The sequence below is a fragment of the Microplitis demolitor genome, chromosome 4 (assembly GCF_026212275.2).
Source record: "Microplitis demolitor isolate Queensland-Clemson2020A chromosome 4, iyMicDemo2.1a, whole genome shotgun sequence".
Classification (NCBI taxonomy): Eukaryota; Metazoa; Arthropoda; class Insecta; order Hymenoptera; family Braconidae; genus Microplitis; species Microplitis demolitor.
This window is the reverse complement of record NC_068548.1, coordinates 14,378,588-14,405,935: the sequence shown is the minus strand read 5'-3', so window position 1 is coordinate 14,405,935 and position 27,348 is coordinate 14,378,588. Positions and strand designations below refer to the sequence as shown.

The following is a 27,348-nucleotide window of genomic DNA, read 5'->3' as shown; positions in this document are numbered from 1 at the left end:
GGGTGGCCCAAAAAACCGATCATTTTTTTTTTTCGAGTCTTTCATAAAAATTTGTTGGTTTACGATGTTTTAAGAAGCCTCTCCAAAAATCGACGATAAAAAATTTTCAAGAGGTCGCTCACGAATTTTGAAAATATCAAAAATGACTGAAATTCGGATTTTACTTCTAAATTTTTTCTTTCAGTGGCAGCAATAGTTTACATTTGTAAAATCATGTCTATACTGAAAATTTCGGCCCGAAATTTAAATATTTAAACGGTGCTCAAGTTCAGTAAAATATAACTTTTGCATAACCAAAAATATATGGGACAGTCTTAAACAATAAAATTTGCTAAGTTTTGAATAAGCAAAAAAACCTAAAAATTGAATTAAAAAACAAAAAAGTATGTAAATAACTTATTATTTCTATTTCTCGGGTTATATTTCCATTCATTGTGATGCAAATTGATGGTGAACAAATCGAGAAGCTTTATTATCAACATTTAAGGGTCGCTCGAAAACGTTCAAAAGACAGCACTCGGAAACATTCAAAATTCTTGAGCAAGGTTTCATTATTTAAATTTTGGGCTTAAATTTCCAGCGTAGTCATGATTTCACAAATATAAACTATTGCTGCCACGAGAAAGAAAAAAATTTGAAATCAAAATTCAAATTTCGATCATTTTTGATAGTGTCAAAATTCGTGAGCGACCTCTTGAAAATTTTTTATCGTCGATTTTTGAAGAGGCTTCTTAAAACATCGTAAACCAAAAAATTTTCATAAGAGACTCGAAAAAAAAATTGCCGGTTTTTTTGGGCCACTCTAATATAAATCTAATATATTATATAGTATTATTAATTATAAATATTTAAAAAAATTTAGTTATAATTTTGAATTATTTTATGTCATGTAAAAATTTTACACTTTCTAATAATGAGTTTTTGTTTTATAAAGAAATCACGGAGAGGGGGCAAAATGGGAGACTCTCAAAATTTTATAAAAAAAGTTTCAAAATGTTTAATCATTCCAAGACTACTTTTGTAAATATAATTGAGCATTATTTTGATTTTTTTTTTCGTTATACTTCCTAAAAAATCGAGTGTCTAATTCCCGAAATTTGTTTATTTTCACCTTTATAGGGTGCACCCAATTTCGTCTTAAAAAATGAAAATTTTTCCTCAATAACCCCCCCCCCCCCCCCCAGTAATTACTATTTACAACCGGTATGAAATATCACGTGATTTTTTTTTGAATTGACTAATAAAAACATTGTCTAACATCAAAAAATACTCCAATGGATTAATAATTGTTGTCACTTTTGATAACTTTAAATTAATATATAAATTACATTTAATAAATATTCGTAGTACAAAAATAAAATGTTAAAGTTAACATTGTTTTTTGTTGCCTGTCATTTAAAAAGTGTTGAATTTACTTCTGGTATTCCCGGATTTTGTGTTTAAATTTTACCACAGTGTTGAACACAGAGAAAAAATAACTTTCAGTAAATGTACTTTCTTCTTACAAGAAATTATGCTATTGTAAATTTTCAATCCAATATATTTTTAGTGCAAAAATTCGAAAACTTTATTAAAAATAATTTCCTTAATGTAAGAAATCTGAGTTTAGCTCGAAATATGCTGACCGTCTTTTTTTGGAATAGTGTAAATAAATTTCGATTTTCTACTGTCGAAAATTATTCTTCGCCTTAAGGTAAAAGCCCCTATACCCGCTCACTTTATTTAAGGCGTTTTATTTATAATTTTTATAAAAAAGAAGTTACAACTAAAAATATTATTATTGATAAATAATTATTTGCGAATCTAAATATATTAAAATATCATGTATCAAATTATTTTATAATAGATTATAAATTTACATTAAATGACTTTTCAAAATCGCGCTTAGCCGGGCATTTTTTACTTTAACGTTCATTCGTTAGACTAAATTTAGGCTGCGTCAAATTTTTTAAGAATTGTTATAAACATATCTTATTAGATACATTTTTAAAATTCATGAAATTTAATATTATGAAAGAATAAAGTAGTATTATTTATAAATTATTTGTCCAAGTCAATAAACTTATCATAGTTTAATTGATATTGTCTTTGAGCGACTGTAGGGCTATGTGTTGATCGAGTAATGGTACATCGAAACTTGTAGTGAGCGACTATGGATACACTCAAGGACCTTATTTTAAAAACTAATAATAATTAACCACCAACATTATTTTTCAAACTATAATTTTATTCTAATACTCAAAACTTCAAAAAATAACTATAAAAAAAAAATGTGGTTTTTCATTTTATTTATTAATTTATATTGAGTGATTTAATCTCACTCCAACGAAAAGTGAGCGGGTAAGGGCTTTTACCTTGTATGTGAAATTAATAATATAATTTTTATTGACTTACTTGAGAAAATATTATTTTTACAAAAGCTATTTTTTTTCAGTTAAATTTCACCACAAGTCTGTGTTAAAATATAACACAAATATTGTGCGGACCGTTTATAACACAGATTATGTTGATTTTACCACAATATTTTTTACTGGGCTTTTATTCTTATAATTTATTTTCTAGGACTAAAAGCATTATGGTTTAATGTCATAGCTTAGTGTGCTTCACACTGTCTGTCCAATAATTTTGTATTGTCATTGCTTCAAGAGAGTTTAAAAAGGAATCATTGTCCAAACTATACATTTCTTCGGAATTATCCTTGAAACAAAAGATACGTATATAAATAACAATCAACTATGCTCATAATACTCATTATGAATATAATAATCAATAAGAGAATATGAAACAATTAAACTTAAAAGAACTCACTCGAATCGTAGAATCATCAATGTAACCAGAACTATCAGGATTACTGCATTTATCACTGTTCAAAGTCTGCGGTGGATTCAAATATTTCCGCCTGTAAATAAATATAATAATAATGTCAATAATAATTTCATATTTACAGTCGACTTCTACTAACTCGGACAGTTAGTCCACGGAGAAAAAAATATGGTAAATTTTACTAAAAAATATGAGAATAATTACTAAATTTGGATAGTATTCTTAAAACGCTTATGATTTATATAAAAAATTAATGAACAGATAAGCATATTTTACACGTCGTTTAGTAATTTCTCATATACTGGTTATAGAGAATCTCCTATATTGCATATTCATTTTTAGTTACATTTAGTAAATTTTACTATCCCGTTTAGTAAATTTTACTATATTAGAATGGAAAAAAATATAATTAAATTTTTATTAGCTTTTAACTTTTTTTTATTATTGCTATCATTTTGATTACTATTGTTATTTATGTCATCTGTATTGGTGTTGGTGTCAATTTTTGTTTTTTAAAAAATCACCTTGTTTCAACCGAGATTCGAACCCTGATCTCCCGCGCGCGAGTCCTTTCCTATGTCTGACGGCCCGATGTCTCCTTTGGACAAAAGTTTCAGAACTTGCAATACATATTTGTATATGCTGTCCCCATCAACTTTTAATTTTATCTATGCATAGTAGAATTTACTATACAGATAGTAAAAAAATATAATCGCGTTAGCAAAAAATACATTGCGTATAGTTATTTTTAATATTTTGTATAGTAACAAATTCTATGTTGTATTAGAAAATTGACTTTCTTAAATTAGTATTTATTAATAGTACTTGTAGTAAAATTTACTATACAAATAGTAAAAATTATAATCGTCTTAGCAAAAAATACATTACGCATAGTAATTTTGAATATCTTATTATGTAATTATTACCAACTAGTAAATTTTACTAAACGTTTAGTAATAATTACAATGCAAAATGTATTTTTTCGTATCTGTTAGTAAATTTTACTATAGCATTGTAATTTTTACTATACTTTTTTCTTCGTGTAAAGAAGACAACTACTTAATGAGAACAAATTCGAATATATTGTAACTTTCTGAAATTTTGAGTAATTTTGTCAATAAAATAAAAATTATCTGGTAAAAAAATCCAATTTTTCAATTGAACCAAAACAGTAAGTCCACAGCGGAAAAAATATATTCGTTTTGACTAACTTCAACCGTAAACAACTTTTGAAGGCGTGAATTTAGCGAAAATTGTTAAGAGACTTTTTTTGTAGAGCATCTAATTTCCTTCAAGAATATTCATTGTTTTTTTTCCGGATACTGATTCTTACATAAATTACAAAGTTCTAGTCGAAAAATCAAATAGTAAAGTCATACCAATATTCAAAGCATGATTATAAGGAAATGGTTCATTTGACAAAAAATTTTAATCAGACCTTTTTTGTAGAACATTCAATTTTTTTAAAGAAATGTATTGAAGTCAATTTCGTTTATCTCGATAGTTAAGGAGTTATGGACAAAAATCCGTTTAGTAAAAAAAAAATCGAAAATTGCGATGATAGACTAATTAGTATTAATATTAAGGACTCAAATTTCTACAATATTTTTTTTTCATCGTAGCACATGGGGGTTAAGATTAAGAGGAAGTTCCGAGTTAATGGAATTCGACTGTATTTAAATAAAGAGCTTTTACAAACCTATACATAATAAATCCAAAACTGATCATCACACTAAGAAAAACAACCATAGCCAAACAGCTTCCGGTAATGACAGCAATATCGAAAGCTGTAGGTCGAACATTAATACTGTTAATAATATTTCCACTGTCAATTTCTTCATCATCTTGGGAAGAACGATCCTGCGCCCGATCTAATTGGAAGTCACTGACGAAAGCATTCCTAGTCCGACTAAGCCGCGTAGAATCAGTATGAAAAATTGGTACTCTAGTAGCTGAAGAAACCCGAGGTTCCGCCAGTTCTTGATCTATTTCAATATCTTCGGAACTGTTGAAAATCCCAGTACTAAATATCGTTCCATTGTCGTCACCAGTCGTGACTTGGGTTCTATTTACTACTAATTTTATTCTCTCTTCAAGCCTCAAGGGCAGAACAGTAAGATCTTTTTCCTCGGTAGTACTGAAGTTTTGAAATTTGCTCTCTGGTTCTTCGTCATCACTTTTCCTCCTTGTTGGTGGTCTAACAGTAGTTAGAATCCATGTAATTCTTGTATCTTTTCGTTTCTCGTAAACTTTATCATTTTTAGTACGAAAATTATCTATCAGCTCCTCTCTCTGTATTTCAGTTTGACCACTCCAGAAATTAGCAGTACGCTCATCAGGATTAAATGTATACGGGTTTACGATACCGTTGTTACGATACTCGGGATTTTCTTGGGGGCTGTTTAAAGCTATGGAAGCATTTGTGGACGGCCTACTTATCAAAGGATTAGTAGCTAAATTTCCTTTAATGGACGGTTGATAAAAATTAATTGCTTTAGCTTTTCTCATATTAGCTACAGTAGGTTCTGGTTCGGTTGAAACTTGATCAGAAATTGTTGTCATTTTGTCAGTGACACTTTGCCATGTAGTCGACTCATATTTAATAGATGGATCTCCCGTTTCCAATGAAATAGGAATTCCTAAAATGACTGTCCCATAAAAAAATTAATAAGACATTCTTGTAAGACATAAAAAAACTTAAAATTATGTAAATTTTATTTTACTACACGGAGAAAGAAAATGGTTGTAATTCCTATGTAGAATGGTAACCATTACTATGTTACATAGAAACGAGGATTTTTTATCGTCGAGAGTTACCGGGCAGAGTAATCCCCCCCATTCTACATAGTAACGGTGACTAGGCTAGCATAGGACATTACCATTCTACATTGACGAGAGAAATATGTAAATGGACATCACTACAATGCTACCTAGTAACGTTTACGATCTTTTATTTATTTCATTTTTAGTAAATAAGGTTATGACAAAACAAATAACTCAGGTTACTATAAATAGATATATGTAGAAATTGAATTAATCTATTGAAATAATTAAGATATTGCTCAAAAAGAAATATCATTTTTTGATAACAGATAAATAATAATTAAATAAATTAAAATATTTAATAACATACATCGCACATATATACATGCATACACATTAGGGTGGCGCAAAAAAACCGACTATTTTTTTTTTTCGATCTCACATGAAAATTTGTTGGATTACGATGTTTTAAGAAGCCTCTCCAAAAATTAGCTCGATAAAAAATTTTCAAGAGGTCGCTCACGAATTTCGAAAATATCAAAAATGATTGAAATTCGAATTTTTAATTTCTAAATTTTTTCTTTCTCGTGGCAGCAATAGTTTATACTTGTAAATTGATGACTATGCTGAAAATTTCAGCCCAAAATTTAAATATTTAAACGGCGCTCAAGAATTTTGAATATTAACTGATAATTCGTAACTAATAGTTTAAATTAGTTATTGTATTTTTTTATAACTCAATTATTGTCATTTTAGTAAAATATAACTTTTGCATAACCAAAAATATACAGAACAGTCTTAAACAATAAAATTTGGTAAGTTTTGAATAAGCGAAAAAACCTAAAAATTAAATTAAAAAATAAAAAAGTATGTAAATAACTTATTATTTCAATTTCTCTGTTATATTTCCATTCATTGTGATGCAAATTGATGGTGAAAAAATCGAGAAGCTTTATTATCAACATTCAAGGGTCGCTCGAAAACGTTCAAAAGACAGCACTCGGAAACATTTAAAATTCTTGAGCGAGATTTAAAAATTTTAATTTTGGGCTTAAATTTTCAACGTAGTCATGATTTCACAAATATAAACTATTGCTGCCATGAGAAAGAAAAAAATTTGGAATAAAAAAGTCGAATTTCGATCATTTTTGATATTTTCAAAATTCGTGACTGCCCTCTTGAAAATTTTTTATCGGGCTGATTTTTGGAGAATCTTTTTAAAACATCGTAAGCCAACAAATTTTCATAAGAGACTCGAAAAAAAAAAATAGTCGGTTTTTTTGTGCCACCCTAATACACATACACACAGGTTACTGCGCAAACGTCCGCGCATGTTAACTTACTTGTCTCTCTTATTAAACTGTAACGACAGATATTCCAGCATGGGACTGAGTATAGAGGTGGGTAGTTCCGGGAACATTCCGGATTGAACCTGGAACGTTTCCGGAGCAAAAAGGAACTAGTTCCTGGAATCATATCCGTGGAACTATTTAATGTTTTTAATTCTCATGAAGGTTCAGTATTTAGAACGTATACATACAAAATATTCCAGTATACACAACATCATGCTATGCGACCTACGTGTTTAAGACGCATTCACGGCGAACTATATTATTTTATACTAAATAGAGAATAAATTATGATTGTTATTCAACTCAAAATTCCATAAAAAATCACCAATCAAAAATTATTCTGCTGCTTGACTGCTTGTTGGTAATGATGACAGTGGCGCGAAAAAGAGAACTAGTGAGCATACTAAAGTGAATTTTGAGGAACGACCGGATACGTATCCCACAAAAGACACAGTTCAAGGAACTATACATGTCCGGAACTACCCACCTCTAACTGAGTAGCATTCTACATAGCCCTGATTCCCATGCGAGATACCGATTTTTACCATTTTAGTTGTTTCAATGTAACATAGTAATCATTACCAGAAAAATGGTAATGAGTTCTATTCTACATATCATTATTTACCTTTTTATAAAAAAAGAGTCTGGTTACTATGTACACTGTGAAAAATTTCCAACAAATTTTACTATGGGTGCATTGTAACCCCGGACCATAAGAAAACTGGTACAGAATTTACAAGCGTCCTATAGTAAACGTATGCGCATAGGTCCCAATCGTGTCGTCTGCGCATACGTTTACTATAGGACGCTTGTAAATTTTGTACCAGTTTTCTTATGGTCCGGGGTTACAATGCACCCATAGTAAAATTTGTTGGAAATTTTTCACAGTGTAGCATAGTAATCATTACTATTCTTTTCTCTACGTGTATAAATAAAAACAATAATAATAACATAACACGTGTAGTCTGTTTTTTAAGAAATTAATGGGCGAAAATACAAAAAAAAAAAAAAATCGAGCAGAAATTTAAATTTTCTAAACCGTCTGCTTTAGCATAACATTTTCTATATAAAAATTAAACTGAAGAACAGTATAACTATATTAATTATTAACATTTACAAATGACTCACCAACAAATTGCGAGGTCACCCAGAACCAATGCATCCACCAGTGAAGCGTCATCGCGTCATCCGAAAGAAATTTACTTTCTGAAACCAAAAAATTTATATTTTAATTTTTCGAAAAATCTTTATTTTAAATTTATTTAACTGTATACTAAACAACTAGACACCAGTATATCGATAAACATAATCTTAGACATACAAAAAAAAAAAAAAGGAGTTTTCGGAAAATTTTTTGCGCCAAGAAATCTTTATTTTCGGTGTATGTATTTTGCAGCTGTTTAACTTTTCAAATATGCCTGAATATGAGGTTTAAAAATTTTTTCCTATTTTAAATGATACAATATAAAATATACAGTAGTACTTGACTTATATATTCTATATATTGTATAACAAACTAAAGGAAACTTTCTTCTTACGACAAAACAAAAAGTTGTTATTCTTTTTGAAACAAACTATTTAAAGACATAACAACCGGCCTTGTTACACAGACTTGTTAAAAAAAATGAATGAGAGTTTTGTTTTTTTATAAAAATAAAAATACAGAAAACATGATTTATCTAGTAAAACAATTGCAGCAGAATCTAAAAAAAATTACTATATTATTAATTTCATATCTATAAGGCGAAGAATAATTTTCTTGACAGTAGAAAATCGCAATTTATTTACTCCATTCCAAACAAGACAGTCAACATATTTTGAGCTGAACTCAGATTTCTTCGATTAAGAAAATTATTTTTTTGATAGTAATCAATGTTTTTATTAGTCAAAATTTCAAAAAAGTCGCGTAATGTTGCATACCAGTTTTAAAAAGTAAATCAATTGATTCCGTTTAAGAAACCAATAACATATTTTTATTTAGCGAAAAAATAATTTCTTCATTACATAAAACAACTCAAATTTATAATTAAATTTTTTAAAAATATGATAAATGCTAAATTTAATATATCAATAATCAAAATTTTTAAATTAAATTTATTCGATTAAGTTTTCAACATAAATTTAGTGTTAATTTTAAAGTAACACCTAATAAATAATAACTCGAATTTTTCTACTTGTTAACACTGAAGTGTTAAATCGTAGATCAATTAAAAATTTCCAAGTCAGACAGTGAAATGTGTTGATTTAACACAAATTAACACAAACAATTTAACACCAATACCCAATATTTTTCACTGCGTACATTTAATGTTTAAAAATAAACACGTCTCTTTATTATTAGTGCGACAATAATTCCTTCAGAAACGTCACTAAAGTATCGAACGATGATTTATTATGCTTAAATACTATCTTAAACATGCAGTAAATAGCTCAAAAATAATTTAATAACCGCGTTTTTTCATTGCCACTCTTTGCTTTTTAACGCTTAATATACCTTAATAGCTAAACTACTTTAATTACTTTTTCAAGTACAATAAAGTATGACTAACATAGGAATTTATCGAACCAAATAATCAAAGATTACCGTTACTACTAACTAGCTGTATCAAGGACTATTCTCTTTTCGCATCTATGCGCTTCAGTGTCATCTCATATCCCTCTCCATCTTCAAGAAACTCTGGTTTCTAGTTAAATAACTAAGTGTGTGTGATTATACTCGTCAGAGGTGCGTCCGCGTGTCTAAGCCACTCCTCTTCCGTAAGATAAAAATATCAAAAGTATATGTAAAATTGTATGTATTTTTATTTATCAATTAAAATGATCAATCTCTGATTATTTTCACTTTTAATTGTAGACAGTACATACTTTCCTTAATACTTTCATTGTATCTTAATGTACATAGTTGCAAAAAATAATAGCAAGTTTAGTACGCGAAATGAGCCTGTAAGTGAAAGATCGATTAATAATTTTTTAATCCACGCTTTTACATTCTCTTTTTTTTTTTTTTTCAATCGTCAAATCAGAGTTTCAATGTGGAAAAAAAAAATTGAACACTCGAGTTAAATGATCTCTGGAATAAAACTAGACCTTGGTATATTATGCTCTGATGTATCAACTGAATATTTATTTCACTTTGATAGTTTATAAAACACCTATTTTGTTTTCAGAGCACGCAACATAAGCAGAATGTTTTCCGCTATTCGGACATACTAAAGTTGTAAGGTAGAAGTGGTTTTGTGTCCTGGATCATAAGTAGGTAATGACATTATCAGCTAAACTACTTAAATGTAATTAGCAAAGTACGCTTCAAGTTGAAAATATTTTCCAATCCTTGACAACTACACACGTACTGTAAATATTATCGACTATTTAGTATACTAATTTACATTATTTTCATAAGACCTAAAACGAACAATGATTTCATCAGGATAAGAAAATATAATATTTGGATCTATGATCCAAACTACGGCTGTGTTTTAATAATAGTATATTACACACATAGGGAGGAAAGTAGGACATTCCAAGCCGCGTGTTTAATGGCCTAAACGAGTCAAAGGCGAGGGTGGCAAACACGCGAATTGGGACATCCGACACGTAAAAAAATGATGGAGTAACAGTTATTCCAATGAACTACACGGAGAAAAAAGTATAGTAGAAATTACAATACGATAGTAAAATTTACTAACAGATATGAAAAAATACATTTTGCATTGTAATTATTACTAAATGTTTAGTAAAATTTACTAGTTGGTAATAATTACATAATAAGATATTCAAAATTACTATCCGTAATGTATTGTTTGCTAACACAATTGTATTTTTTACTATTTGTATAGTAAATTTTACTAAAAGTACTATTATTAAATACAAATTTAGGAAAGTTAATTTTCTAATACAATATAGGATTTGTTACTATACAAAATATTAAAAATTACTATACGCAATGTATTGTTTGCTAAGACGATTATAATTTTTACTATTTGTATAGTAAATTTTACTGCAAGTACTATTAATAAATACTAATTTAAGAAAGTCAATTTTCTAATACAATATAGGATTTGTTAATATACAAAATGTTAAAAATTACTATACGCAATGTATTTTTTGCTAACAAGATTATATTTTTTTACTATCTGTATAGTAAATTCTACTATGCATAGATAAAATTAAAAGTTGGTGGGAATAGCATATGCAAATATGTATTACAAGTTCTGAAACTTTTGTCCAAAGGAGACATCGGGCCGTCAGACATAGGAAAGGACTTGCGTGCGGGAGATCAGGGTTCGAATCTCGGTTGAAACCAGGTGATTTTTTAAAAAACAAAAATCGACACCACCACCAATACAGATGACATAAATAACAATAATATTCAAAATGATAGCAATAATAAAAAAAAAGTTAAAAGCTAATAAAAATTTAATTTTATTTTTTTCCATTCTAATATAGTAAAATTTACTAAACGGGATAGTAAAATTTACACAGGGATAGTAAAATTTACTAAATGTAACTAAAAATTGATATGCAATATAGGAGATTTTCCATAGCCAGTATATGAGAAATTACTAAATGACTTGTAAAATATGCTCATCTATTTATTAATTTTTCATATAAATTATAACCGTTTCAAGATTACTATCCAAATTTTGTAATTATTCTCATACTTTTTAGTAAAATTTACTATATTTTTTTCTCCGTGTGGTATGAATTCAACTATATTGTGTGTTTACCCAATAACCTCGAGGTAAAATCGCGATATTTACAACAGTAGGGCTAGTTATATCTACTAATCGATTAAAGTAAAAAAATCTGTAGCATCGACAACCACACTTGCGGTTTTAGCTACTACACTATGTAATGGTTACACCTCGAGTGGTCACGTGAACCACTCAGTGAGGCAAATTTTACTACATTGAATGTCATATAATTACTAGTATGTGTAATTGTGATGTCTTTATTTATAATAAATCGGACTGCAATTTTTTGACGTGTATCTTCTGTGTTGCGCTTGTAATTATTTTACTAGATCAGCACCTAAAAGATCAAAATTTCAACTCTATTTGAGGGGAAAAATGGCGCATACGCTAATTGTTATCATTCGTTTTCTCTGAGAGAAAAGAATGACTTTCTTCCTTCTAAACAAGGCAGGAGTTTAAACTTTCGCTGTAGGTATGGTGAAAAACAATTGAATTCGATGAGGAATTCGACTGTTTTCATGAGATCAAAGAAGTTTTCAATGAACCATTTCTGAAAGTTTCCATAGAATCGACTCAAATGGGAACTTTTGAATAAGGAATAGTATTCATCAAAGTTATTATACACGTGAAAAATTTTACAGTATATTTCACATCAAAGATTTATAGAAAAATTACTATAGTAATAGTAGCATGAGGGCAGCATGAAATCATAGTAAAAATTACCGATTTTATGAAAATTTTTGGAATATATCCAACAGAATCGAATTTTTTTAAAATACTGGAAACTAGTAAACCGAAAATTCTACGAGATATATTTAAAGATGAGGATGCTGTCAAACTTCCAGCTAAAAACAACAATGTTGCCTATAAAATACCAAATTTTAGTACTACAACTTTTGAGCACTCGTTTGTTGTATCTGCGATTCGGTTATGCAGGAGCTTCTATCAGATGTAATAAACACCTATTCTCTTAATAGTTTTAAAAATAAAGCATTTGAATTCTTCTTAAATCTAGAAATTGATAGTACCTAGTAACTTGTCAAATCTCATCAATATCAAATTAAATGTTCAGTTTATTTGTGATATTATTGTTATCAATTTTACCATGGCAATAGTAATTTTTGCATGTGTTTATTTCGATTTCCATCAGATGGCCAACATGGTCCGGTTTCACTATGACACTATATCATTTCAATCAAAAATAATTTTGCCGTGTACTTTTTAATAAAATTTTATTAAAAATTACTGAAACAACGTCTGATAACTAACATCCTAAATATTTTAATCTCAAGATCTATTACTGTAAAAACTTGAACATATACACAGAGAATGAGTTCTTGACGCAAAAAATGTTCACTTGTTCCAAGAAATGTTTTGCATCGTAAATTAAACATAAAAATTGTCTTAGGGTGAAACAGAAATTTTTTGAGCTAAGAAAAGATTTCTCGCGCCAATAAATTTTTGATTTCATATCATAGTGCAAAATATTTCTTGCGCAAAAAATCCTTTTTTTCTGTATATAAAATAGATAACAAAAAAAAAATCATTAAAAAATATGCATTAGATCCTTAATCGCTACATATATATATTTTTACCGAAAATCAAACAAGTAAAAAATTCTTTAAATCAATTACGTGGCAAGAGCCATCTGTTATTCCCAGACATATGTTTTTATTTTTTACACAAATGCATAACATTATTTAATTATCACGACATTCAGAAAGTAAAAAATTTTTACAAACCGCTCAAAATTTTTTCAAAAATTATTAATTTTTTAAGAACGTAATGAAAAATATATCAAGGTTTATAATAAAAATACTTACTAGTCAGTAGATCAATAAATAAAAATAATTAATATTAATTAGTTTAATTCATAAGACTACTTTAAAATAAATATACCAAAGCAATGTAAACAATTAGACCTCATAAATTCATATTATTTATCAATAGAGGCCATATGTTTAATATTACAACGGTGTTTTTGTTTACTGGACTATTTTTAAAATTTCTTCACTATTTAAATTTATTATTCAATGTAAATTCACTTTCTCTTTCTAAAAACAATTTTTTAGCCATGTCGACTTTTTCAAATAATTTAACAAATTGAAAAATTTAAATTTTAACATGAAAATATTTAGATCCAATAGTTCATATTAAAATGATTTATAAAAAATTTGTGAATTTGCTTTTTTAAAATTGAAACAAATTTTTTTATACACGTTTGTTCATATTTATAATAAAAAAATAAATAAATAAGACATCCTAAATATAGTAGAGCATATTTTGTTTTAATTATATATTTAAATAGACTTACCGAGCGAGTTAAATAAATCACGACGTAGAACAATAATATCTCATTATAAAATTTGAAAAAATTAATAATTCCTTGAGAAATTAATATCCTTTATATAGAACAGACGTCGTGCGTAGTACTAGTTCACATGAGCCATTTTCTCAGGCTCACCTGACATTTCTGTCATTGGCGAATCAGTAAAGTAAAATGACCGGTTTTTATTTTTTAGGTTACCACTTTAACCGGTTAAGTAACAGACTTTTTCAAGGTTGAAAAATGGCGGCCAATATGAAAACTAATCATGAATGTAGAGTTTGATCACACGGAAAAAAATGATGCTCAAAATTTTAATAGTTTGTAGTTTATTTTCGACTTAAAATTAGTATATCGATATTAATATCAAACCAGGATCATTGTATATATTACAAAATGGCTATTATTTATATTAAAATTTGATACACAGCGAAGAGCAAAATTTGTAATTTCGTATATTAAAATTAATATGAAAAAGAATTGATAAATTGGTATCGACAGTTATTACTATTCAAATAAACATACAAAAATTTTAAAAATAAGGAACCGAACAATTAGTAAGCGTACATATTAATATATAAAGATCTAGTATACCAATTTTTCATTTTATTATTTACTAGTTATTCGATATTTGTATATAATAAGTTAATTTATAATAACGAATAAATAACATTTTATGTTAGTTATTAGTCAATGGGGTAGAATTTATAAAATAAGAGTTAAAAATTTTCGGTATTTTTATGAGCAAAAAATCAGGATCTAGTATACTAATTTTTCATTTTATTATTTACCACTTATTCGATTTATGTATACTGTAAATTAATTGATAATGATGAATAAATGATATTTCAAGCTAATAATTGATCAGTGACATCGAATTTATAAAATAAAAGTTTGTAACTTTTGCAATTTGTCGGCTGTAAAAATCAGTATCTAAGATAGCAATTGTTAATTTGACCAATCATTACTTTTTAATAGATTATGCCATAAATTAGTTAACTTTCACTGATAAGTCACGTATTATACCTAAAAGTTATAATATTTAGTTAGTTTTTGAAATAATTGATAGTAGTTTTTAGGAATCTACAAAAATTAGTAAACTACTTTGCATTAAGCACATAATAGTACTAATTATTGATGACAGATTCCACTTTTTACTATTATTTATAATTTTTAATATTTTTTTTTCCGTGTATGTTTAATTATATGAATGTTTACAGTTAAAGATATTGTGTTAAAATCAAAATAATCTGTGTTCTAAACATTGAAAAAATTTTTAAATTAATAAGTGCATTTTTTATAAATATTATTTTTTCAATTATTTATTCTATTTATTTATAGTTTTAAATTTGTCTGATGTCTGCTACATTCACACTCATTATATTTTAACACAGACTACATCATAATTTGAATTTAAAGTTGAAAACTTTTGAACTTGCCATTCCATTAGTTTTTAAAAAATTTCAAAAATTGATGTCTTAAGAACTTTTGAATATTAAAGACTATAAAAATTTACACGTAAAAGTCATTTGATCCATACAAAAAGTTGTCAAAAAATAAATAAAAAAATATATACTTATTTAAAACATTTAGTCATTTGGTTTGAAATGATCCATATATTTTACATGTTCATTTTAAACTATTGTTGAACAAAAATCACTTAACTTTATGGGTCCAGAAAACTGAAAAAGTACGCGCGTTTTTTAAAATCAATAACTTTAAAAAATCAGTTTCTTTGAAAATTCATATCTGTTACATTCACTCGTTCGTTTCTACTATCGATATCTGTCAACAGAGCGCGCTACTCAAACCTCAGTAGGTGGCTTACAAGAGAGGAGAGACTAGAGTTTCGAGTTTTTTTTTATTCTCGTGAAAATAAAAAGCGAATCGAGTCGGAAATAATCGAAATTACTTGATAGTATCGAACAGTCCCATGCCCCATATCGTGTTCGTATATAACCAGACTCAATACTCAATAGCTGAGTTTGTTATGTCCAGTTCGATATATTTACACTATATATTATTGTATGTAACATATTTTATCGTGATCGATATATGAAAAGTTGTCGCAGTATTTACTTTCGCGTGGTATAATAATAAATAAATAAATATATGAAAATTTGAATGTATATACATTTAATCCGATTTAGAACGTTCGGTCGAAAACGATAAAAGACGTATGGAATGTTGATGTGAATTGCAACATAGATAAAATATATATAAATTATTCTTATTAAATTTATGTGGATATTTTATTGATAAATATTATATTTGTTGTTTATGAACAATAATTACGATGAAGCTCACTCGTCGGTGTTTAGGAAATATTACGAAAATGTTGGACTTTTATTCTCAATTCAATCCATCACCGCTTTCAATAAAACAATTTATTGACTTTGGTAAGTTTTGAATTTAAATATTTTATAAATTACATATATTTATTTTTTTAGATAAAACAATAAAAAAATTTTTAGATGTCAAGTTTTATAACATATATTTCTGCATAGAGTTGTTTAAAAAAATGAAACTTTTTTCTGTTACTGTCATCAATTAAAAATAGTTACAAAAATATAAATTTTAAAAATTTTTTTAATATTTTGTTTTTAAAATTAAAAAAAAAAAATAAAATGAAAGATAATTTTTTTAGAATAAATTGTTATTAGTTTAAAAAAAAAAAAGTTTGTTAAATTGAAAAATATAAAATAAATGACAAGACTAGTTTCGGTGAACAGTAAAAAGTCATTAAGTGACAGATGTTTCAGTTGTCACGTAGGCCTCTCAAAATTGATTTGTCGAAATCTTATAATATTCTCTCTACATGACTCACTGCATATGTTTTATTTATCAATGTTTTTGAGTAGTTTTCGATACAATAAAAGATGGAAAACTACTGAAATTACGAATTTATGTATTACAATAATTACACTCTTTATAGAATACACTGAAAGAAAAACATTTGAATTTTCAAGAAAAAATGATTGATTTAAGTATTTTAGTTACACTAAAAAAAATTTCCTTCGCGCAAATTTTAACTCAGCTCAAGAAAATTTTTCATTTCAAACTGAAAAGAAAAATTTTTTTGGAGCAAAAAAGATTTTTTGGGCAAGAAAAACTTTCTTGCACGAAGAAATTTTTTATAGTTCCAAGAAAATTTTAATCTGCATAATGCAAAATATTTCTTGGAACAAGAAATCTCATTTTTCTGTGTACTTAAATATGTCAAGCAATTATTTTCTTGAATGAAGTAAAACAATATGATACCGAAAGTACACGGAGAAAAAAGTATAGTAAAAATTACAATACGATAGTAAAATTTACTAACAAATATGAAAAAATACATTCTGTATTGTAATTATTACTAAACGTTCAGTAAAATTTACTAGTTAGTAATAATTGCATAATAAGATATTCAAAATTACTATGCGTAATGGATTTTTTGCTAACACAATTGTATTTTTTACTATTTGTATAGTAAATTTTACTAAAAGTACTATTATTAAATACAAATTTAGGAAAGTTAATTTTCTAATACAATATAGGATTTGTTACTATACAAAATATTAAAAATTACTATACGCAATGTATTTTTTGCTAACACGATTACATTTTTTTACTATCTGTATAGTAAATTCTACTATGCATAGATAAAATTAAAAGTTGGCGAGGATAGCATATACAAATATGTATTACAAGTTCTGAAACTTTTGTCCAAAGGAGACATCGGGCCGTCAGACATAGGAAAAGGACTCGCGCGCGGGAGATCAGGGTTCGAATCTCGGTTGAAACCAGGTGATTTTTTAAAAAACAAAAATTGACACCAACACCAATACAGATGACATAAATAACAATAATATTCAAAATGATAGCAATAATAAAAAAAAAGTTAAAAGCTAATAAAAATTTAATTTAATTTTTTTTCATTCTAATATAGTGAAATTTACTAAATGTAACTAAAAATGAATATGCAATATAGGATATTTTCCATAGCCAGTATATGAGGAATTACTAAACGACTTGTAAAATATGCTTATCTATTTATTAATTTTTTATATAAATCATAAGCGTTTCAAGATTACTATCCAAATTTACTAATTATTCTCATATTTTTTAGTAAAATTTACTATATTTTTTTCTCTGCGTAGCAGACACTAAAAAATCGATTTCATTTAAATAAAGTAATAAAATATTAATGAAAAAAACTTTCGAAAATTGCATATTAAAAATTTGAAAAAATCTAATTGAGCTTGTTATAAAAATTTGCTACTTTCAGTATCATAAAATGATTACCTTATTCAAGTATTTTATTTACTTGCTTATTACTAATATAACTATAAGAAATTTGATTTTGTCAATAAAAATATTATTAGACATATCTCTTTTTTATCTAATGTTCAGATTAGTTAAGTTACTTATCGATGTTTGTCATCTTAAACATTAACTTACACAACTAAATAATAAAATTTCAATATTTAATATTTTAAAGAAGATTTATAAAAACAAGAAAAATAATTACGAATTTAATTTTTTTTTCTTTCAGTCTAGATTAATGTCTACTCTGATGAACGATAATGAATAAACGCATACTTTTAAATAATCTATCAATATTCATATCGTTGAATGGTGACATTTCACATATTGTTCGTAATGACTAAAGTATCTTAACTCAACTTCCCGTGTAGAAAATAAATCCTTGAAAAAGCGTTAGCTATTCTAATCTTCAAAACGTGTCACAATGAACTTATATGAATGTTTTTTTTTAAACTTCATAGGAAAAATCAATAATTGCCTTGATACTATTGCAATATGGTCGAAAAAAATTTAAGAAATAGCTCAAAATCAGATTTTTCTGACCGTATTTTGCACTGACAAAAAAATGATAAAATTTGTCTCTTTTAATAGAATCAACAAAAGTTTAAAGACGTCCACTGATAGTATTAAGTGGTCACATTTTCTCGAGAGAAAACATAAAAACAATTATTAATTTATTTTCGTGGAACGAATGACATCCAACACTGAAACAAAGAACGATTGTGCAATTCCGGCTGCAATCTATCAAGATGGACTGATCGAATTGTTTGACAAACGATTCGAGTGACTAAAGCGATCATGAGTTCAGAAGGTCGTCCTTGACTACGGGATATTTAATTCTCGTCTTGCTCGTCAACGAGAGTCGACCCTCATGTCTAATCATTCTGTTATATAATTAAAAATTCGAATAAATGTTCAAACTATTTACTATCTATTATCAACAATCAGTATATATTAATGACTTATTGTAATCTCTTGTTTAAGTCTATTATTCAAATATGATATATTACGAACATTCATATAAAACAATATCAATTATACAGAAAAAGTTCTCGACTGAAAGTAAATAATCTTTTTTTGACGTTAATTTTCTCGGATAATGTAGAAATCTCCTCTGACGACAAATTTTCTTGGCTCAAGAAAATCATGATTTGATTCCTGAAAACATTTGTCTTCCAAAATATTTTCTTGACTCAAGATAGCTTTCTCACCAAACCTGAACTTAAAGTTTAACTTCCTGTCCTGTTTAAAGGGAAGAAAGTTTTTCTTTTATTTTATGAGAAAACGCGCATGCGCCAATCTTCCCACAAACATAGGCAAAAATTCTAACTTTCAGGTGTAATTCTGGTAAAAAATCGTAGAGTTATACAGTATAAGCTTGCGCAAACCCATTCATTTCAGACTGAAATGCATGAGTTTGCGCATATTTGCCTCACATTACTCTATACACACCACAGAAAAAGGTAAGACATCCCAATCCACGTGTAGGTAACTTTACACGTGAGTTAGAATGTCCAACTTTCCTCCCTAGGTGTGTAATATACTATTTTTTCTGTATAAAAACCTTAATTGTTTTCTTCTTTGTATTTTCAGAAGTTTAAAAAAAGTTAGTCGTTGTGTCACGTTTTAAAGTTTAAAATAGTCTACGTTTTTTCAACATTTTCTTTACACAGTTTTAGACTATAATTAAATTGTTCTCCCGCCGAAATCGAATTTGAACAAAAGTTAATATAATCCAGTTGAAGCTCCGAAATAGGAGTCATTCTTGACAATTGGCACAAATGTGGTTAAAGGTCTATGATGGTACCCATAAACAACCCTAAAAATAAAAAATATAAACACCCCCAAAAACATAATTTTCGCAATTATTTCATCAACAAAAAAATCTGGGCGTCGGTTGACCCTGCGGGCCAGCCCCAAAACTTCCCGCTGTTTTCGACCTCAAAGAGCTCGAAAACATTAGTGTAGATATATTTTCGAGCTCATCGAGCTCGAAAACGCTATCACATGCAATTGTTTTTTTACGATCTTTTCAAGCTCTAACAAGTTACCTGTTATGCTGAAGTTTGAAAATTTAAGAATCGAAAATCATCAATGAAGCGGTTTTTAAAATTTAGTTCCTGATTATGTTCAGTAAAATAAGTGTATTGAGGCAGAAATCAATGTCAGGGATCAAAATCAAGATTTAAATCAGTTTTGACTCATGTAAGAAACAATAAAATATGAAATATCCGATAAAAATATTAAAAACTACGTTTTATCGATTTTTTTGTTGATAATATGATTTAAACTGAAAACCAAGTTCGATGACATTATATGATTAAAAGAAACCATAAAAAAGATGAGTTGGTATGATATCAGGCACATTTTGTTACGTTATATTATGATTTATCCGGAAAAAATAACATAAAATGTTATTTTTTTAACATTTCAACGCCGATATCTTTTGAACTAATCAATCGATTTCGATAGTTGACGTGGCAATCGGCGCGTTTTATTGAATTCTAGAGCTGATTAAAATTTGAAATCGATCGCGTCAGTCGTTTCGAAAATATTTAGAAAAAACCGTTTTTCACCATTTCTTTCTCCCGCGATAACTCTCGAACGAATTATCCGATTTTAATGTCTGAGGTGGCAATCGACGCGTTTTATTGAGTACTAGAGCTGATTAGATTTTGAAGTCGATCGTATAAGTCGTTTTTGAGAAATCAATAAAAAACTAAAAAAAAAATTTTTTTTTTTCGTAATTCGCCAATATTTTCGAGTCTATTCGATCAAATAATCTGAAATTTTCAGAAAAGTTGAAGGCCAACAAGCTCTTTCGATTGCCACCTCAACCATCCAAATCGATTCATTAGTTCAAAAGTTACAAAGAGTTTACATACATACATACACACACACACACACACATACATACACACACTCGGACATCATTCTGAAAATAGTCAGAATAGCTTCCTAGGACCTCAAAACGTCGACATCTGATGAAAACTCGATTTTCGAAAATCGGGGTGAAAACAACAACTTCCCGAAATTTTTGAGAATCGTCGATTTTCTTAGCGGGAAGTTAAAAATTTGTAGAAAACTTTCAAACAAAATTTTTAGAGAAAAAAAATTCACATAGAAAAATATAAGATATTTTTTTTGTATCTATAAAAAAATACGTAATAGATTTTTGAAATTAGTAGATTTTTAAATGAATAGTAAAGAAGGTTTACAAAATATCCAAATATTTTTAAATTAAAAAAAAAAAAATATTTATTATTATTCATACTTTAAAAAGATTATTCACTTTCAAAACAAGGTGATTTATTGTCTTATTTTTTTATTTTTTCCTTTGATGTTTAAAAAGTTTTCATTGACGCATTTACTTTAATTTGCTAAATTGAGGTCACTGAAGAGTAATAAAAGAGACTATATCCAATGATATGAATAATTACACAGACTGTAGATTGACGGTTTTATCTGGTGTGTACACATCATATAGAATTTCTTCTTTACATTGCTGAAACAAATATACACATATATATTGAAAAAATGACTTATGATATTTGATATTTAGTATCAATTGAACAAAAATAGTTTAATTAAGTAAGTACGTGAGAAAAATTATGCATCCGGTCTTTGTTTGCATAATTTTTACCCAAGGGAAAATGATGCAACGGTTAAAATATCTATAGCTATTGTTTTAAACGTCATATTTATGAGCACATTAGTCTGCATGTTAATAAAATTGAAACGAAAGCAACCTAAATAAAAATAATCTTATCGATACTGATAATTTTTGCTTAATTATTACTATTATTTGTTATCATAATGTAAACCGTCTAATCAATTCTTAAATAATTTTTAATATTTTCTTTTAGGTTTAAGTGCTTGCGAGAGAAAATCTTTTATATTTTTAAGAAAAGAACTTCCAGTACGACTTGCTAATATTATGAAAGAAATTCATTTACTGCCTGAACATTTATTGAGAATGCCAAGTCTTGGGATTGTTAACAACTTGTATGTTACGTCATTTGAAGAAATACTTCATTTTGAAAAAGCTGAAGTTAATGAAACAACGTTGGATAAGTATGGATGTTTTTTTTTTTTTTTTTTTTTTATTAATGAATATATTAGGGTGGCCCCAAAAAACCGACTATTTTTTTTTTCGGGTCCTTATGAAAATTTGTTGGTTTACGATGTTTTAAGAAGTTTCTCCAAAAATCGACGATAAAAAATTTTCAAGAGGTCGCTCACGAATTTTGGAAGTATCAAAAATGATCGAAATTTGAATTTTGATTTCAAAATTTTTCTTTTTCGCGGCAGCAATAGTTTATATTTGTAAAATCATGACTACGCTGAAAATATAAGCCCGAAATTTAAATATTTAAACCTCGCTCAAGAATTTTGAATGTTTCAGAGTGCTGTCTTTTAACGTTTTCGAGCGACCCTTGAATATTAATAATAAAGCTTCTCGATATTTTCACCATCAATTTGCATTACAATGAATGGAAATATGACAGAGAAATAGAAGTAATAAGTTATCTACATACTTTTTTATTTTTTAATTCAATTTTTAGGTTTTTTTGCTTATTCAAAACTTAGCAAATTTTATTGTTTAAGACTGTCCTGTATATTTTTGGCTATGCAAAAGTTATATTTTACTAAAATGACAATAATTGAGTTATAAAAAAATACAGAAATTAATTCAGAGCATTAGTCACATATTATCAGTTAATATTCAAAATTCTTGAGCGCCATTTAAATATTCAAATTTTGGGCTGAAATTTTCAGCATAGACATGATTTTACATATATAAACTATTGCTGCCACGAAAAAGAAAAAATTTCGAAGTAAAAAATCCAAATTTCAATCATTTTTTATATTCTCAAAATTCTTGAGTGACCTCTTGAAAATTTTTTATCGTCGATTTTTGGAGAGGCTTCTTAAAACATCGTAAGCCAACAAATTTTCATAAGAAACTCGAAAAAAAAGTAGTCGGTTTTTTTGGGCCATCCTACTAAATATACTGATATATTTTAGGGCAGACCAAACAATAACTATTTTTATTTTTTCAAATTACTAAGGAAGTATTGTTGAAAATAACGCGAAGAAATTCTATTAAATGTAAGCTCTTACTATTAACTAGAACAGCTTTGTCGCAATTTCCGACTTTTTATTCAAATGAATTATTTTTCGTCATTTTCAACAATGCTTCCATAGTAATTAAAAAAAAAAATCAAAATAATTGATTTGTTGGCCTACCCTAAAATACATGTATATATATGTATATATACATAATTTCAATAGATTTTGTCAAGCACTTATCAAAATACGAAATCGTCATTCAGATACGGTAGAAGTAATGGCAAAGGGTATTCTTGAGTTGAAAGAGTCTCATGATGTTGATGTGCAAATGGAAAGCAATATTCAATACTTCTTAGACCGATTTTTTATGTCAAGAGTTTCAATAAGAATGCTTATAAATCAACATAGTGAGTATTATGTATTTTAAATATTTTATACACAGACGAAGTTCATTAACCCGGAACTTCCCCTCAATCGTGACTCCCATTGATATCTGTGTATATTTATATATCTGTGATACACGTAAATGTAAGAGCACATGCGTGTAGTTTCCTCTTTAATTAAAGAAGGGGAATTTGATAAGTCGAAATCTCCATATTTCCTCTCCTTCGTAGACTAACTGTCCGAGTTAATAGATTTCAACTGTCCCTTTAAGGGGGGAAAAGGGTCAGATACTAAAAAAGAGCATATAATTTTTTTTAGAGTACCTTTATTAAAATTCATAAAATTTGAAAAATTATTAAGCACACGGAAAAAATGATGCTCAAAATTTTAATAGTTTGTAGTTTATTTTCGACTTAAAATTAGTATATTCGATACTAATATCAAACCAGGATCATTATATATATTACAAAATGGCTATTATTTATATTAAAATTTGATACACATAGAGCAAAATTTGTAATTTCGTATATTAACATTAATATGAAAAAGAATTGATAAATTGGTATCGACAGTTATTACTATTCAAATAAACATACAAAAATTTAAAAAATGAGGAACCGAAAAATTAGTAAACGTACATAATAATATATAAAGATCTAGTATAGCAATTTTTCATTTTAGTATTTACCATTTATTCGAAATATGTATACAATAAATTAATTTATAATAACGAATAAATAACATTTTATATCAATTATTAGTCAATGAGATAGAATTTATAAAATAAGAGTCAAAAATTTTCGGTATTTTTATGAGCAAAAAATCAGTATCTAGTATACTAATTTTTCATTTTATTATTTACCACTTATTCGATTTATGTATATTGTAAATCAATTTATACTGATGAATAAAAGATATTTTAAGCTAATAATTGATCAGTGATATCGAATTTATAAAATAAAAGTTTGTAACTTTTGCAATTTGTCGGCTGTAAAAATCAGTATCTAAGATAGCAATTGTTAATTTGACCAATTATTACTTTTTAATAGATTATGCCATAAATTAATTAACTTTCACTGATAAGTCACGCATTATACCTAAAAGTAATAATATTTAGTTAGTTTTTGAAATAATTGATAGTAGTTTTTAGGAATCTACAAAAATTAGTAAACTTCTTTGCATTAAGCACATAAAAGTACTAATTATTGATAACAGATTACACTTTTTACTATTTTTTATTAATTTTTAATATTTTTTTTTCCGTGCATCATTCCAAGAATATTCTGCTAAGTTTTCATAAAAAAATATTGATAAATAAGCCAATGTCACAAATTTTAAGAATTTTAATAAAGACAGTACTCTGAAAAAAAAAAAAGTCACATAAATATGCTCTTTTATTTTGTGTTTCAAACCCTTTTCCCCCTTTTAAGTAACAAAACAACAGTCGTATAAATATTGAACTTTATTTATCTTTGGAAATTTTAGCGTTGCTTTTTGGTGGAGTATTAAATGATAATCGACGCGTTGGTTGCATTGATCCTTCTTGTGACGTAGTAAGTGTTATCAAAGACGCGTATGAAAATGCGCGATTCCTTTGTGATCAATATTATTTAGCAAGTCCAGAGCTGATCGTAAAACAGCACAATGGCAAGTTATTTGAACAAGTTTTTTTTTTTTTTTTTACTAATGTTCATTAGTTTGTAAGTTTATTCCGATATTATATTTTTTTACAGATTTCGAAAATGGTGAAGTAATTAAAATAATTTACGTTCCAAGTCATTTGTACCATATGCTATTTGAGCTTTTCAAAAACAGTATGAGAGCAATAATGGAATATTACGATGGTCGCTCGGATAACTATCCACCAATAGAAGTTAATATTGTGCGTGGAAAAGAGGATATTTGCGTGAAGGTGTGAACGACGTTGTTTGTTATATATTAACACGTCTACTTTAACAATCACGTCTCTTAAATTATTTAAGATGTCAGATCGTGGTGGTGGAATACCACGTTCGCAGATGGATCAGCTCTTTAAATACATGTACAGTACAGCGCCACAGCCAAGCAAATCTGATGCGCATACGGTTCCATTAGCTGGATATGGTTACGGTCTTCCATTATCACGATTATATGCCAGATATTTTCATGGTGATCTTATACTTCTCAGCTGTGAGGGATATGGAACTGATGCAGTAATTTATCTTAAGGTATTTCCCGATGATACAGATAATCAATCACCCACCCTGATAGCCACCCTAACCGTAAGTTAACTCCAAGCTACTGCCGTATTCTAAAGGTAACTTACAGGAAAGTGTTGAAGAGCAAGCAGTTCCCTTTAAGTTAACAGTAAATTTAGTTTTATTTAGTTAAATTCAACTAGAATTTTTAAAATTGTAAATTTGGCTGAATGATCCATTTGCAATAATAGTTTTAAATTGATTTGACAAATTTTGTTCTTTTTTTTTGTTTGTTTATTTTTTAGGCATTATCGAATGAAGCGAACGAGCTGTTACCTATATTTAACAAGACTTCATCGAAATTTTATCGAACCCCGTTGCCTACTGCTGATTGGAGTAGCTCATGTGGAGGTGGCATGGCAAGTAGGCAGTTGAATGTCAGTAATAATAACGGCCATAGGCTACCTAACGGATTAGGAATCGGGACATAGTGAAAAAGAATGTACAACATTAACTAAAATAAAAATTAATTTAAGTGGTAAATCTAAACTCAACTCTTCATATATTTTAAGTAAAACTTTTTATCTTTATACATTCTGCGAGTCACAATGTGATGGTAAAATGGTATAAAATTTAGTTGTTTTTCGGTTCATTTTTCTTTAAGCATTTATAAAATTACTCGTCCGTCAATTACTCGACGCGTAAAGTAATAATTATTTCTAATTGCGGCAGTGGATCTATGGCCTGTGATCACGACCGGTTTCCATCCACGATTCGTACTGGTGAGTCATAGATTTCTCGCCATTAGCCCTCGTCAGACCCCGCACATCCCCTAGAGTATCATAGATCACATAAATACTATACGTACGGAAGACTCTATGAGATGGTCTGGCAGGTCCAGCCAGTCCCTAGGCCAGTGAATGTACCTCATAAAAGGATCAACATTTAGAGAGTAGAACACTGGCTATTGTTATCACGGTCAACAAATTCTGACACTTAGAGATTAGTTTATATGGCACAATTTGTATGCTGATCATGATTATGTAAATAAAAATAATAAACTATTACAAAAGTCTAAAATAATTCTTAAGTTGTCCCTGTCAAAAAATTTATATAGGAATCCAGCCTAAATTCCTATGTGGGTTCCCACATGTCGTTTTCGGGTGGATTCCCAAATCGTTAAGAGCACGAAGTATAGATACCAGGAGTCCGAACGTAATGTTAAAAGAATGGGATCAATTTAGATCGGATTTTTCCCGGTAGAGCGCGCTATTGTTTAAAAAGTACGGGTGCATAAGAGAGATCCGAACGAAAATGTAGCCAACGCTACAAATGCAAGAAAATTTAAAAGCAAAATTGATCAATATCAAAATATATACATTCCACAGCTTATATATTACACTAAATGAAGAACAAATCAAAATAAAAACTCTAAATTGATATGACAC

General features: G+C 28.0%; 2 protein-coding genes across 4 annotated transcripts; one reads left to right on the top strand and one right to left on the bottom strand.

Moving 5' to 3' along the window:
• Positions 1-1,286: 1,286 nt before the first annotated feature.
• LOC103576375 (uncharacterized) lies at positions 1,287-14,102 on the bottom strand. 2 transcript variants are annotated; one of them, XM_014444765.2, is made up of 5 exons: positions 13,947-14,102; positions 8,067-8,144; positions 4,523-5,471; positions 2,809-2,899; positions 1,287-2,697 (listed from the first exon to the last, which is right to left on the bottom strand). In XM_014444765.2, the coding sequence occupies exons 2-5, from the start codon at positions 8,116-8,118 to the stop codon at positions 2,587-2,589; spliced, it is 1,203 nt and encodes a 400-aa protein (XP_014300251.1). In that variant the 5' UTR covers positions 8,119-8,144; positions 13,947-14,102; the 3' UTR covers positions 1,287-2,586. The 2 variants fall into 2 exon arrangements, with proteins under 2 accessions (XP_014300251.1, XP_008554794.1); XM_008556572.3 differs by lacking the exon at positions 13,947-14,102 and adding an exon at positions 9,523-9,542.
• A 1,695-nt stretch (positions 14,103-15,797) lies between these two features.
• Positions 15,798-26,769, top strand: LOC103576368 (pyruvate dehydrogenase (acetyl-transferring) kinase, mitochondrial). 2 transcript variants are annotated; one of them, XM_053737997.1, is made up of 8 exons: positions 15,798-16,357; positions 22,133-22,340; positions 23,562-23,746; positions 25,209-25,370; positions 25,457-25,635; positions 25,706-25,930; positions 26,206-26,438; positions 26,633-26,769. In XM_053737997.1, exons 1-7 carry the CDS (start codon positions 16,255-16,257, stop codon positions 26,389-26,391), a joined length of 1,248 nt encoding a protein of 415 aa, XP_053593972.1. In that variant the 5' UTR covers positions 15,798-16,254; the 3' UTR covers positions 26,392-26,438; positions 26,633-26,769. The 2 variants fall into 2 exon arrangements, with proteins under 2 accessions (XP_053593972.1, XP_053593971.1); XM_053737996.1 differs by having other exon boundaries at positions 26,206-26,769.
• The last annotated feature ends 579 nt before the right edge of the window (positions 26,770-27,348 follow it).